General features: G+C 55.6%; 1 protein-coding gene across 15 annotated transcripts in view; it reads right to left on the reverse strand.

Moving 5' to 3' along the window:
* huwe1 (HECT, UBA and WWE domain containing E3 ubiquitin protein ligase 1) overlaps positions 1–14,276 on the reverse strand; it is a 38,025-nt gene that overhangs the window by 12,440 nt on the left and 11,309 nt on the right. For 10 of the 15 annotated variants that reach the window (XM_062458590.1, XM_062458577.1, XM_062458585.1 and 7 more), the window contains 35 exons: positions 13,762–14,007; positions 13,475–13,608; positions 13,213–13,328; positions 12,845–13,027; positions 12,404–12,620; positions 12,036–12,158; positions 11,615–11,852; positions 11,102–11,459; positions 10,995–11,065; positions 10,387–10,443; positions 9,623–9,745; positions 9,371–9,466; positions 8,975–9,244; positions 8,596–8,748; positions 8,286–8,413; positions 8,058–8,139; positions 7,750–7,926; positions 7,377–7,521; positions 6,818–7,269; positions 6,356–6,551; positions 5,885–6,052; positions 5,647–5,795; positions 5,480–5,546; positions 5,064–5,287; positions 4,383–4,594; positions 2,947–3,129; positions 2,587–2,759; positions 2,274–2,413; positions 2,097–2,172; positions 1,844–1,942; positions 1,621–1,748; positions 1,360–1,519; positions 764–992; positions 279–457; positions 100–189 (listed from right to left, as the gene is read on the reverse strand). In XM_062458590.1, the coding sequence (XP_062314574.1) occupies positions 100–189; positions 279–457; positions 764–992; positions 1,360–1,519; positions 1,621–1,748; positions 1,844–1,942; positions 2,097–2,172; positions 2,274–2,413; positions 2,587–2,759; positions 2,947–3,129; positions 4,383–4,594; positions 5,064–5,287; positions 5,480–5,546; positions 5,647–5,795; positions 5,885–6,052; positions 6,356–6,551; positions 6,818–7,269; positions 7,377–7,521; positions 7,750–7,926; positions 8,058–8,139; positions 8,286–8,413; positions 8,596–8,748; positions 8,975–9,244; positions 9,371–9,466; positions 9,623–9,745; positions 10,387–10,443; positions 10,995–11,065; positions 11,102–11,459; positions 11,615–11,852; positions 12,036–12,158; positions 12,404–12,620; positions 12,845–13,027; positions 13,213–13,328; positions 13,475–13,608; positions 13,762–14,007 (5,842 nt within the window). Of the gene's footprint in view, positions 1–99; positions 190–278; positions 458–763; positions 993–1,359; positions 1,520–1,620; positions 1,749–1,843; positions 1,943–2,096; positions 2,173–2,273; positions 2,414–2,586; positions 2,760–2,946; positions 3,130–4,382; positions 4,595–5,063; positions 5,288–5,479; positions 5,547–5,646; positions 5,796–5,884; positions 6,053–6,355; positions 6,552–6,817; positions 7,270–7,376; positions 7,522–7,749; positions 7,927–8,057; positions 8,140–8,285; positions 8,414–8,595; positions 8,749–8,974; positions 9,245–9,370; positions 9,467–9,622; positions 9,746–10,386; positions 10,444–10,994; positions 11,072–11,101; positions 11,460–11,614; positions 11,853–12,035; positions 12,159–12,403; positions 12,621–12,844; positions 13,028–13,212; positions 13,329–13,474; positions 13,609–13,761; positions 14,008–14,276 lie in introns of all 15 variants that reach the window. The other 5 variants (XM_062458579.1, XM_062458578.1, XM_062458584.1 and 2 more) reach the window with 5 other exon arrangements.

A 14,276-nucleotide genomic window follows, 5' to 3' on the forward strand; every position in this document is an offset into this window, starting at 1 on the left:
GGGCGTTTAACACCTCTGGGGCTTTGTTGTGGATTTGTTTTGCTCTTCACAAAGAATCCATCAATCAAATCGTCAAAGTGAAGGAAGGACTTGGCTTACCGGCAACACAGTCGTGCATGCTCTCCGCGTCGAGCACCTTACATTCGTCCGTCCAGCGGGTTAGGGCGGTGGGGATGCTGGAGAGGGTTCCTGGTAGAGAGGACCACATGTCAGACCCTCTTCCAGCCTGTCACATGAGGGGACGGTAGCGGCACGTGTGGGGTGGTAGCGGGTCTTACCGGCCTGTCCCCCGGTGCTGCTCTGCTCGTGGAAGAAGTCGTCCAGCAGCTCGTCGTCCGAGCGGGCGATGATGTGCACGTCCTCGTTGCCCACCAGGAGGCGGGCGCGGCCGCGGGACTGCAGGGGCAGGGAGCTGGACAGCTGCAGGATGTCTGCTGCCGCGCTGGGGCCCAGCAGCCTGGGAGGGGGAGGGGCAGATACATTTACTACCACATGATTACAGTCCAACCAATAGAAACACACGCACAAGTTTGTTTTTCTAACCCGAGTGGGGCCCGACCATTCACTTCCATGCAAACTTGGGGTCTCTCGCCCCTAACTCTTAATGTAATTCTAGCCCTAAAACCCCTTGGGGGAAAAAAGCATTTGAAGTCAAGCCTTTTCACGTTTCCCTAGACTTAAGGGAATTTGATCCCCACAAGGGTAGTTAAACAAGACCCCCCCCCCCCCCCACACACACACACACACACACACACAGCCTCACCTCTGCAGGATGAGCGGGGGGTTGGGCTGGCGGTTGCCGGGGTAATGCACGTGGATGGTGTGGCCTGTGTTGGCGGTGAGCTGGCGCAGCGTGCGCTGGTTGCGGCCCATGCCTGGCGCCAGCCGGCTGCTGGTGCCCGCCCCGCCCAGGGTGAGGGAGCCGTGGTCGGCGTGCCGCACCATCAGGGGGTGGGAGCTGGGGATGTTGCCTGGGGAGGGAGGGATGTCAGCTGAAGGAACACGGTAGACAGAGAGAACAGTAGCACACATTAGGGGGACATGTTCGCAACCCCAAACTCACTTTATGCTACATTACACACGTCAGACACATTTAAACTACTACACTACTTTGTCAAATGTTTAATTGATATCTCCTATGAATTATCCACTACAACAATTACAACACTGTATATACACACAGTACAAAAACACATTTTACACAACTAATTATACTATTTTATACTACACAAATACATCAACAACAATGTTTGTGATAATTTCTGTAATCGGTATATTTAAGTAAGCCTGCACTAGGTGTGGCAGCATCCTTCATGAGTGACTGAACCGTGAGCCAGAGTGCTGAGGACTCCTTCTCACCCGTGGTGGAAAACATGTTGTCAAACTCGATGATGAGGTCGTCGTCCCTGTCAAACCTCTCGAAGCGGATGTGCGGCGCCGCGTTGATGTCGGGGAAGTCCTCGTCCAGCTCCATCTCGGAGCCCTCGTCGTCATCATCCTCGTCGCCTTCCTCGTCATCCTGATGGACGGCAGGGGCAGACTAGCTCAAGTACTACACTGTTTACATGCGGGTGAGTTCCTACACACACAGTGGTCATGGCTCTGACTCTCTGCCCCTACCTGGTCTTCCTCCTCCTCCTCCTCCTCTTCCTCCTCCTCGTCCTGGCTGTCCTCGTCGTCGTTGCTGCCGCTCGAGTCTTCCTCCTGCGTGTGCTCCTCATCCTCGGGCTCCAGGATGTTCATGGAGTCTGGAGGGGAGAGGGGGGGACAGGAGGTCAACACGGCTGGACGGGGGGGCTGGACAGGGGGGGCTGGACAGGGGGGGCTGGGGGAGCCCTGTTACCTTCTCTGTTGGCCTGCAGCGTGGACGCCTGGCTGATGTTGGAGGGGGCCTCGTCCATCAGCACGTCCTCTTGGGATTCATCCTCGCCACTACGCCCTACTGATTGACAAGAGCACAAAACCACAAAATCAGAGGCGGCGCCTTCGGTAACTTTCCTTTTTTTAAATCTATAAAAGGTGGATCCAAAAGGTCTGAGACCACTAGTCAAGATCCTTCAATTTTGTCCAGGAAGCAGGGGGGTGGGGTTGCTCACCGATGATGGTGCTGTTGACGGCTCCGGCGTCTCTCTCCAGCAGCTCATCGATCAGATCCACCAGCTCGTTCTCCACCTTCACACAGGGAGGGGGAGTGTTAGCCATCAAACCAGGACAACCAAGGCAGATGGGTCGTAATCCATCAGCAGTGTGTGTGTGTGTGTGCGCTCGCTCACCTGCATAGCTTGTGTGCTGAGGACCTCAGGCTGGCCGGCGATGACCACGGAGTCTCCCTCCGTCTCTCCGTCCATCAGGTCGTTGTCTGGGCCCTGGACCCTGAGGCTGCCCTCCACAGGCTCAGCCTCCCCAGAGTCTCCTGAACACACAGCAACACACCAGCACTGACACCAGCTCCACCCAACACTGACACATCTATATTTAAGTCCAGATTCCCTGTTGGTTTATCAGTGATGTCAATACAACACAAAGTAATGGTCAATCCCAGGCTTATACCAGTTAGAGTGTGTGTGTGTGTGTGTCTCCTGTTACCTGGGTCCTGTGTGTTGCTGTTGCTGTCCCTGGTGGCGCCCACAGTGTCGTGCTCCGTCTTGCTCTTGCTGGAGCCTCCCTTGCCCCCGAACAGGCTGCTGGGCTGGTTGACGATGCGAGACAGGGTCTCCAGGGGCTTGAGGGCGGCGTTCACCGTGTTGGCCATGTTGGGACTGAGAAACACAACCACATGGAGAGACACACATGAAGTTAGACGTCTCAAACCGTCCTGGGGTGTGTCAATGAAGCATGAGGCCGTCAGGGAATGGACGCGTTTGTGTTTCCAGTCAGGCTGCTGGCTCAGGTGTTTCAGGTGTGTGTCGAGGTGTGTTAAGCTGTGTGTGCTGAGGGCTCTCCCACCTGGACAGGTCGAGGCTGTGGGGCACGCGGGCCAGGTCGTTGACCAGGCCCTTCTTGAGGAAGAGGCGGATGATGTTGTTCATGCCGTTGTGCTGCGTCTTGGCGGCAGCTGTGCTGTAGAAGCTGGAGGTGGACGGGCACGACTCCATGATGGTGCTGATGATGCACATCACTGCCTGGAGCCTGGAGGAGGAGGAACAATTTCAGGATGCTATACGCTAGGGCTGCAACAACGAATCGATTAAAATCGATTATTGAAAGCGTTGGAAACGAATTTCATTATCGATTTGTTGTGTCGCGCGACTACTACGCCACTCAATAAGTCGCGGAGATGTTTGAGTATTAACAAAAAAAAAAGTTCAGTTGAGCGCGGAGCAGAGCAGAGGTAGAGGAAAGAGAGCGGAGCAGAGCGGAGGTAGAGAAAAGAGAGCGGAGCAGAGCGGAGGTAGAGAAAGAGCGGAGCAGAGCGGAGGTAGAGGAAAGACCATCGGAGAGACATGGCGGAGGCAAAGAAATCAGTTCGACCTAAGTCATCCAAGGTGTGGGAGCATTTCACATTAAATACATCGAAAAGTGTGTTAATTGACCGAGGTGAAGTTAGTTTCATATTCGACATTCGTGTCACATTCAGAAGACGCTACTTTGCAGCGTCACGTTAGGGACGGGGTGAAAACTACCCATACCATTTAGAAAAATGTAGACTTATAATATTTTTATGAATATAAAACCTCAAACAGATACCAGAGTATCTTCACAATGTCTGGTATACTTCCACAGCCTTTACTTTTTCAATGAAGTTTCAAATAAAATGATATAAAATCACTAATGTTTGAAAATAGCTTAATCCTCGCAAATCTTAACTTTTTTCAAAATGGTGTCAAAATCTTAAATATACACCAGATTATTCTAATTAAGTCTGGCCTACTTCCACAACCTTTCAATTTTCAATAAAGTTTTAAACAAAACTCAAATAAATTGCTCATCTCTGAAAATAGCATTAAATCCACGCTAATATTAATAACTTTTTCAAAATTGTGTGCCTGTTTGTGCACATTCTGAAAAATGTTTGCACTGTGAATTTGCACTGTCAGTTCTGTTTTTGAATAAAGGGTTTTAAATTAATGCTTTTTTTAAAAATCCGATTCATCGATTAATCGAAAAAATAATCAACAGATTAATCGATTATTAAAATAATCGTTAGTTGCAACCCTACTATACGCCTTTCTGGGGTTCCCGCCGCCAGTGAGCACAACTCCTTTTTTCATGTTCATGGACGTTTCTATGACCGCAAAAATAGCATTTCCGTGACCGACTAACTTGGTGCAAAACTTCAGTTTAAATTAGTTTCATCGCCACAGTTCTCCCCAAGGAAAATACTCCCCCGCAGTATTCCAGAAGTTTCCTGAGCAGTGAGTAACGCTGCCTTCGCTACCAACCTGGCGTGCTTCTCCGTGCCCTCCGCCATGGCCAGCGCCCGGCTCAGCGCTGCCTTCACCTCGTTGACCAGGGCCACCTGGGCGTCGGTGCCTGTGCCGGCGGCCGCCAGGCTGGCCAGGAAGAGGCGTGCCAGGGCGGGGGTGTCCTTGTCCTCAGAGTTCTGGGTGTGAGGCAACAGGTGGTCCAGGACAAAGGCCAGAACACTGCAGTCCTGTTGGGGGGGGGGGGGCAGAGGAGAGGCGGGCAGATGAGGTTTAGGTCAAAAAAGCATTGTTGAAAGTGGCGCTGTGAGATTTTAAGGCCAGAGGGAAATGATATACTTTTGTGGGTCACAATAAGTGTTACAAATTGGCGTGGCTCCACAGAGGACAGCAGGAATGAGTCAGACACAAGCCTGTTTACAGTCTTATAAATAGCACGCTTTCTCAGGTCTGAAACTGACCCAGAATTGAATCGTGTGCTTTGTAAGTCTGTGCAACTAGGGACAAATAAGGTGCTATTGGAGAAAATATTACAACCAGAACACCACACACACTGCTTAAAAGGCGGCAGATGTCTGACCCAATACTGAACAAAGCCCGGTTATTTTCTGAAATAAATAAATGCGATAATACCAATTAAAGGTGACATAGAAAATAGCACGACTACAACACAGCCAAGCGCTCGTCTCTGGAGCTCACCTCCTTGATGAGCTCTGATTGGCCGGCGGTGTAGCAGTAGGAGGCGATGAGCGTGGCGATGCCCACGTAGGAGCGCACCAGCTCGGCCAGCAGGCGCAGGATGGTGGAGGTGGGCATCAGGGGCTTGCTGGCCTTGGCCTTGGCCCCCTTGCCCTCCTCCGAGCCGGCCCCCTTCTCCCCCTCCACCTCCTTCTTCTCCTCTCGCATCTCCTCTGGCGTGGAGGCTGTGGGACCAAGAGAGAGGCTTGACTGACTGTCACACAAGCAGTGTTCAAACAGAGGTAGGGCCAGGGACACCAACCGTCCCACATCAACCTCTTTTCAAATCTAGCCTTTGTAACCAGGTTCCAGCGTCTCACTGGAGCCTCAGTTGGGGGAGCAGGACTGCGGGGGGGGGGGGGGAGAGAGGGGCTCACCTTCTCCTTGGGGCGTTCCAGACTGGGAGGACTCAGCCACACCTCCGTCTGCAGCAAACACCTGAGCCTGGCGAGGGGGAAACACACCGTCAGCAACACACACACACACCTCCATATAGGTCTATTAGGAAAGAGCGATGGTCCACGTCACACACACACACACTTACGTTGATGTGGAAGGCAGACTGCGAGTCAAAGTCGCTGCCCTGCCGTGTGAGTCTGTACTGCTGGTACACGTCGTCGCCCACATCCTGCAGGATCTGACACAGGTCCGGACCAGCTGGAGCCGTCGCTGCACGCTCCTCGGGACGCTCAGCTACACACACACACACACACAGAGTTAGCACCCAACATCTTAGGGGTCGTACTGAACCTCCAGCCTCCCCAGTGAGGACAGTGCCCTACCCTCTTCGGGGGCGTGGTAGGCCGCCAGGGCGTTGAGCATGTCGTAGATGACCTCCTTGATGGTGTCTGGGATGGCGGGCAGCGGGGACAGCTTGAGGGGCGTGGTCTTGACCAGCTGCACCGCGTTGGGGCCCTTGATGCGCAGGTTCTCAAACTCGTCGTCTGACGCTGGATCCACAAGGAGAGGGTTTGTAAATATACCAACAAAAACAAAAAGACATTGACTAGAAACTTTGATCCAAAGCTACATACAGAACCCCAAACACAGAATGCAGCAGATAACCAAGACCTATATCGCTCTGGATAAGAGCGTCTGCTAAATGACTAAATGTATAAGTTCTAACTAACACAGTGTGGTTACTGACAATCAACACAACTCAGCGACTGTCTCACGAAGTTCTTATGACAGTGTTCAGAGTGCATTGCCATGACAGGGTGTGACAGGGTGTTTGGGGGTTCAGGGGGTCTCACCGGTGCCTGCCCCGCGGGGTGCTGGCAGCGCGATGCGGACGCAGCTGTTGGCCGTGTCGGCGAAGCACTCGGGGTTGCGGCATGCGGCGGGGCCCAGGACCCTCAGGATGTAGTTGATCTCCCGGGAGCCCAGGCTGCCAGACACCACGCCTGACGTGGTGCTGCCCGCCCCGCTGGTCACGGCAGACCTCACCACCTGGGGGGGGCACAGACGCTACTACGTTAACTCGGTTTTCATTACACGAGTGTGCTGTGTATCCGAGTTGTATAACATTTTTTATAATAATGATTGTGTGTGGGGTAGTTGTTTATGTGATCTTGCCCATTAATACAATACAAAAAATATATATCTTGAGCCGTGTAATTCATAGTAAAAAAAAATATTATAAAAGGGTAACATTTAACAATTAAAACGAAACCAAACATCAGCCGTGCGTGGGGAGGTCCCGAGGCCTGACGCACCTTCTCCATGGTGTGGCGCAGCGTGGCCGGGTCCTCGATGATGTGCCGGAACAGCAGCGTGACGAGCGGTGTGAAGCCGTTGAAGCCGGAGCCCTGCGTGAGCCCCAGGATCATGCGCGTGCTCTTCAGCTCGGCGAACATCATGGCGTAGTGGTGGGTGCGCGTGAGGCGCAGGCAGAGGCGCAGCGTGGCGTGCAGCGTGTCGGGGTCCACCGGCACGCTGATCATGCTGACGCAGGCGCGGATCAGCACCGTGGTCATCTCGTCCGTCAGGCCCTGCACCACGATGGCCCCGCCCGGGGAACGCTCCGACGCCGAGGTGGAGGAGGGGGGGTCCGGGACGGTGCAGGGGGGGGCCGGGGGCGCCGAGGGCCCCGTGGAGGAGGGGGGCTCCTTCTGCTGGGGGCCCTCGTCCTTGGGGGCGCTCATCTCCACCGCGGTGGAGGCGGAGTCTGGGAAGAAGGAAGGTATGGGGGGTGGTAAGACGTTCGACCAGGACTTCTAAACCTGTTGACTGGCTTTGAGTTGACTTCTCTGGGGGTGTGGAGGCTGTGGTTACCTGGGTCTGTCTGGGTCTCCTCCAGGGTCTTACTCTCCTCTCTCTCGGTGTCAGCCACGCTGCCTGCCTTGGAGGGTTTGGGCACGCGGGGCACTCTCTGGACAGTCAGCATCACAGGCCTCCTGTTACCAGTCTCCTCATTCACCTGGGGGGGAGAGAACAGATGTAGTGACAGGGGTTAAACATCACTGCTGGCAGGAGTACAGGCCAGGAGGTGGGTGGGTATGTGTGTCGGAGGGGGGGGGGGGGGGGATTTTAAGCCAAAATCTTTGAACAAAAGGACCAGAGAGTTCAAACATCAGAGAGGGACAATCAAGAGAGAAAAAACAACCAAAACCAGAGAAGTCTCCAGCGGCATGTTGACGGGCTTCACCTGCACCATGGTGTTGAACTGCACGGTGTATCTGCGGCGGCCGGCCGTGAAGCGCACGCTGCTCTCCCCGGCACGCCAGGCCGAGTCGATGGTGCTGTTGTTGGAGGCGCTGTAGCTGCACCAGCGGCCCGACCGGTCGTCAAACCAACGCCAGTTGTTCCCGTTGGGCTGCAGGTACTGGAGGAGGAATACAGAAGATCGTGTAGTGTGTGTGTGTGGTGAAGTAGGAAGAAGGGCTTCCGATCTTGTCGTTGCTCTACGCTAGGGACCTCGGTGTGTGTGTGTGTGTGTCCAGGTGTGATTCTCACTTTGTTCATCTGGGCTCTGCGCTTGGATGAGACGGCCATCTTCTCGTAGAAGTCGATGATGAGCAGCACTGGGGTGATCCACCTGAGGAGAACAAGGATCTGATCAGCGCTAAAACACCAGCAGGCATACGCTCTCTGCATGTCTGTAGGGAGACACGGGAGAAGCTAAGCCAGCAGGGGGCCGTCCGTCAGTCCTGTGTTGGTGGTGTGTGTGTGTTGGGGTCTCACTTGGGGGTGTGGACGTCCTTCTGCTCCTGAGCAGCCTGCAGGCAGGGCTGCACCACCTCCAGCAGCTTGGTCAGCACCGCCAGGATGCCGCTGTTCTCCACCACGCGGGCGCAAGACAGCTTCAGCTCCTGGAACACACACACACACATTTACATACAGACGCAATCAAAGCTCAGAACATGCGTGTAGAGATGCTCTGAGCAATAACACAGTCCAGATGCTTCATGTCTCCTCCCATCATTATTTGAGGTGCTGACGCGCCTATGAAGAACAGGAGAGAGAGAAGGCCGGCCGCCCTCGGCCCCCGTACCTCAAACAGCAGCGTGAGCAGCAGGATGCGGGTTGCCAGGTTGGAGGCCTGGGGCAGGGTGGCCATCTGTCTGGTCCACTCTGCCACGGTCTTGGTGTCGCTGGTGGTCAGGGGCACGGCTGCCTTGATCAGCACGTCGGCCGCCTCCCACACCTGCAGCACGGACACACACACACACACACGTCAACACGGAGCCCAGGGATGATTGGATATCCTTTGATTTGATAGCTTGCCGAGATGGAAGACAGGTGATCCATAGTTCCAAGCAGAGTTAAGAGACCCAGTGTGATTCCAACCCCTAAACCCCTCCCAACCTGAGCCACGGAGGGGGCCTCCCCCCACGTGGACCCCTCTCGGGACGGTCACCATGACCACTGACCTGGTTGACCACCTGGCGCAGGATGAGGTCTCGGTACTCGGGGCCATTCCTCTTGATGGCGGTCATGAGCAGGTCACAGAGGCGGTACACCGTGTCGGGCAGCTCGTCCAGCAGGTGGAAGCAGCCGGGCAGCATGGAGTCTGTGAAGGCGTGCAGCTCGCCGCTGTCCAGCGGCTCCGCCTCCAGGAAGCGCTCCAGGCAGCGGGCCTCCTCCTCCTCCGCGCGCTCCCGCGCACGCCGGTCCTCCTCCTCGCGGCGCCGCGCCGCCTCCTGGGGGGGGGGGGAGAGGGGCGTGGGTGGCTGAGCGGTGGGTTTGTTTGTTCATCGGTTTGACAGTGTCCCAGTATGAGGGGGGTGTACATGTGTGGCTGAGTGTTGTTAAGCGTGTGTGTGTACCTCTGGGGAGTCGGAGCGCTGCTCCATGCTGACCTCCTGTCCCAGGGACATGGCGATGGCCCTCATCATCTGGTCCTCCTCAGACATGCTGAGGTCCTGCAGGGGGCACAAACACAACCCAAGCTCAGGGATCTGACCCAAAAGTCGAGTCAGATACGCTCGGGAGAGCACTGAAGCTCAAAGCGCAGTCCGTGAAAATACGTCAACGTGAGAACGTGGGATGAGAGGAGTGTGTGAGTGTGCGTGTCTTACTCTGACAGCTCCGCTCAGCAGTGGAGGAGGGTGTGTGAGCAGGTACTCGGTGGCCTGCTCCATGGTGCTGGTGTTGAGCAGGGCCTCCATGGCGTGCTCCCGGGTGAAACCCATGTCCATCAGCTGGAGGCACAACACACACGCACTGTTAGAGCAGCGGGAGGCACAGAGAGGGACAGACACACAGAGACCGACACAGAGAGGCAACGACAGAAAGATAATGGGTGATGGAGCACTGAGAGGGATGCTGTTCACGGTGCAAAAACTGTTCAGAATCCAATGGACGATGAAACGGAAAATAAAAGGTTTGTGAAAGAAACCGTCGGCAGAAAAAATAATCTAAATGTGGATAGTGAACACTCAAGAGGGGAAGATGTACTGACAGGAGGAAGCAGCATGCTGGAACTGAAACAGCATGCCTTCCCTCAACTCTCTGCACCAACTCATCACATAACCGGTGCCACCTTTATTTTGAAACCCCTGTTTTTCTCTACACGAGCATTCTGACCTTTTCAACTTTTGCCCTGTAAAATCTGACTTGTGGATTCTCTCCTTCACCCAACCGCCCTCCAGCTCTCACGCTGTTCTGTCACGTTCTCCCTCTCCCTGTTCTCCTCACGCCTCATCACCCTCGTCCCCTGCCCTCCACTCCTTCCAAATCCGCCACCTTCTACCCTCCTCTCCTCATCGCCATCCTGCTGTGGTCTCTCCCTGCAGTAGGCTAACCCTAACCCTCCCCCTCTCCCTGCAGTAGGCTCTAGTACCTGCTGGAGCTGCTGCAGGTTGACCTGTGACTGCCTCTCTCTCTCTCTGCTTCCTCCCTGTCATGGGAACAAAGTGGCCAGCGTCAGACCAGAGGGGAGAAGTAGGGGTGTGACTGGAAGAAGAGGTCTTCAGACAACAGGTCAATTCCATCTCATATGAGCTGTGTTAGCCACCACGGTAGACGGTAGCTAACAATGCTAGCGTACTGTAGCTGGCTAACAATGCTAGCGTACTGTAGCTGGCTAACAATGCTAGCGTACTGTAGCTGGCTAACAATGCTAGCGTACTGTAGCTGGCTTAACATGCTAGCGTACTGTAGCTGGCTAACAATGCTAGCGTACTGTTGCTGGCTAACAATGCTAGCGTACTGTAGGCTGCTTACAATGCTAGCATATAGGTGGCCAACAATGCTATTGGAAATGGCTGACAGTTGTCAACATAGCGATGTCAAATATGTTATAACAGCTTGATCAGTGTCAATTCCAGATCTTTTGCCAATCATTAAACAGACTGAACCGATGGATGACACAAAATTATATTGCAATGTGTTCCCCAAAAAATAAGAATCCTCCCCACCACCTTTTCTAACCTCCACCGCCCCCCTCACCTGAGTTAGCTGGGGCTGGTTGACCTGAGGATCTCTCCTGGGGGTAGAGTTAGTGGAGTCGTCCGCTCCTCCTCCTCCTCCTCCCCCACCACCACCACCTCCCCCACTTCCTCCTCCACCCCCCCCTCCTCCTCCTCCTCCTCCTCCTCCTCCACCCCCTCCTGCTGCTGCTGGTGTAGGTGCTGCTGGTGGAGGCGGTCCTCCGGCTGCAGGCCCTGGTCCTGGGGGCCCCTCCCCCACCACCACGGGCGCTCCAGGGGCCCCGACAGCCACCACGGGCCCTGCGGGGGGCCCTTCCTCCTCCGGCCGCGCCGTGCCCTCCCTCTCCTTGGCCAGGCGCTCCTGGATGACGGGCTCCCCCCGGAGGATGTGGCAGAGGATGGCCAGCATGGACTCAGCCATGCGGCCTCCGTACACCTTCAGGGGCTTGCGGTTCCACAGGCTGCGGATGCAGTTGAACGCCGCCTAGAGAGAAAGGGGGGGAGGGGATATATTAAAGAAATGGAACACACACCAGCACACACACACTCGGCACAACCATTAGCATCTCACACACACGCGCTCTCATAATTCACACACAATTCAATGTGACCTGGCTGTCTCCCAGCGCTGCTACCGACCTTCTGAGTGACGATGAGGAAGCGCAGGGCGCTGAACTGGGGCGTGGTGGGCGTGATGCCAGGCACCTTGGCGGGCAGGGAGTGGGGAGAGTCCAGCACGGTGCTGGGGTTCACCATCTTCTCCACCAGCATCAGCCAGGCGTCCAGGAACTCGCCCGTGCCGTCGGGCAGGTCGGCGTGCTCCAGCCCCTCTGACACGGGCACCTTGCCCCCCATGGACAGGGCCCAGTTAAACGTCCTGCGAGGAGAGATGGAAGTCAGTACAGCCGGATGAACACACCTGACATTATCACGACACTCATTTGCATTCAAACTCCATTTGCGCATGTGTCAAATTGCTGATAATGACTTCGACAAAAGGAATGATCAACGTGTCTTGATCTTGGATGACAAGGCATGTTTGTGGTTTTTGCCGACTCACTCGAACAGGGCGTCATGGCCGCCGGAGCAGAAGAACTTCTGCAGCATGAGGTGGTAGGGGTACTTCCTCTCATCGAACAGCATGGGCGACGTGAAGCCCACAGAGCAGATGAAGAAGGTCAGTCTGGAGGAGGGGACACTTCTCACTTTACACCTTCATAACATCCTTCAAACCACCAGAGAAAGTGCCTTTTTTCATTTGCTCCCTGTAATTGCCTAGCTCTGCGGTACCCATATGGCATTGGTATTCAAGCACAACATTTTAAAAGAAGCCTTATTTCCACCTAGACCTTCCGACAGCAAACGGCCGGTGCACCCACTCTGACCGCACAGCTGAACCGTGCGGGCCAGTTGCGGGAGCGTCCGTACCTGAAGCGAGGCGTGGGGGTGTAGGGCGGCGGCTGCCAGCTGAGGCCCTTGGTGAGCAGCTTGGTGAGGGAGGAGGCGGTGGCGCGGGCGGCCGGCGTGGGAGCCGTGCCGGTGCTGGTGGCGTGGTGCGAGCGGCGCTGGCGCACCGGGGAGCCCACGCACAGCTTGACCAGAAGACCAAACAGCTCAGCCAGGGCCCTGCCCAGACGGGAGGAGGCTGGATGGAGGGAAGGAGGGAGAGGGTGAGAGGAGGAGAGGAAAAAAAGGGACAAAGAGAGGGAGGAGGACGTTTAGAACGATCTTCAATATCCTCGAAATGATCCAAAAACTGTCCAGGGAGAGAGAACTTAAAATAGAACCAGACTAAAACAAGTGAATCTAAAGCGACTGAAATGTATCCACTGACTAAGACGGCCAGTATCGCCCGGGGGGCTCCCTCACCAGACAGCAGGGGCTTGATCTGCTTGATGCGTGTGGCCATGGCAGGGGTGAGCTTCGACTTGGCCTTGGGGTCGGCGGCGGCGGGCTCGTCGGTCTCCATGGGGGCCAGCGTGTCCCCGTCGAGCCCCATGCCCTCCAGCAGGCCCTGGGCGGACGGGTCCACAGACACGGCCTCTGCGTCAGCTGGAGGAGCGGAGAGAGACGGGGGTTAGAGCTGGCCGGGGGGCAGAGGGACAGCTGGACTTGGGATTCATTCACTCATTCAATCACAAGCCAATGGGTGTATAAAAGGTGACATTTGTGTGAGGAGAAGCTCTGTGTGTAGTTGGTGCGAGGAGTATGTGTGTGTGTGTGTGTGTGTGTATTACCGCTTCTCCTGGAGGTGGAGGCGGCTGCTGAGGAGCTGCTGCTGCCAGACGGCTTCTCCTCCTTGGGCACCAGCTTCTGCATGTCAGCCTGGCCGAACTCACAGCCAGGGGGCAGGCTGGGTGAGGCAGAGGAGGAGGAGGGGGGGGGGGGGGTCAGAGAAGACGACTCAGAGAGACAGACTGGCAATGAAAGTAAAACAGCAACTGAGGGGGAAAAAGGGCTAAAGATAACACTGAGATAAGAGCAGGTTGGTGTGCTGACCTGTTGGGGGTGCAGAGAGACAGCAGCACAGTGCTCTCCCACACCAAGGAGCAGTAGAGCTGGCTCAGCTTGTTCAGGACACTCAGGCCCAGCTGGGAGCCCCACTGGTTCACAGAGATGGCTCGGATCTCGCTCTGTCGGCAGGACAGGATGTCTGTCAGCCTTACACTTCCATCACAACAAACAGCCCAGCCCCACCAACCCACCCGACACTAAACCAGACTCTTTGATGCCCTTGTGTGTATTTATATATCAAGTTATCATGCCACACGTAGCCCTGCTCTTACCTGTCCCACGCGGCAGGTGTGGACGAACATGAGGATGTAGGCGTGCGCGGCGGTGAGCGCGTGCAGCAGCGGCGTGGCGCGGGCCGACAGGGTGGCGTCGGTGACGTGGCCGGCCGTGGCCAGCTCGCGGAGCAGCACGGAGCCCCCGGGCACCTCGATGGGCCGGTGGAGCGGCTCCAGGGCGGACAGGATGCTGTCCAGCTGACACAGGCCCTCCTGGAGCACCTTGGGCTCGTGGGAGAGGGTCTGGACGAGCAGAGGGGAGAGATGGGTCATTACAGCAGTCACACATGGGTTGGTTCCCCCCCCCCACATCAACAAGCGACAACGCTTTCATTAAGTGAGAAATTCTTGTCAGAGGTAACTATTCCCAGGCACTGATCGTCCTGTTACAACATAAGACAACCGACACACATCAATCCAGTAGGTGAGTCCAGGTATAGCCCATCTGTACCTGTTAAGGATGTTAGCTTGACATCCCTACCCTGTACATAACCCCCCCCCACCCCCCATCT

This window comes from Osmerus eperlanus, chromosome 4 (assembly GCF_963692335.1).
Source record: "Osmerus eperlanus chromosome 4, fOsmEpe2.1, whole genome shotgun sequence".
In the NCBI taxonomy this organism is placed as follows: domain Eukaryota; kingdom Metazoa; phylum Chordata; class Actinopteri; order Osmeriformes; family Osmeridae; genus Osmerus; species Osmerus eperlanus.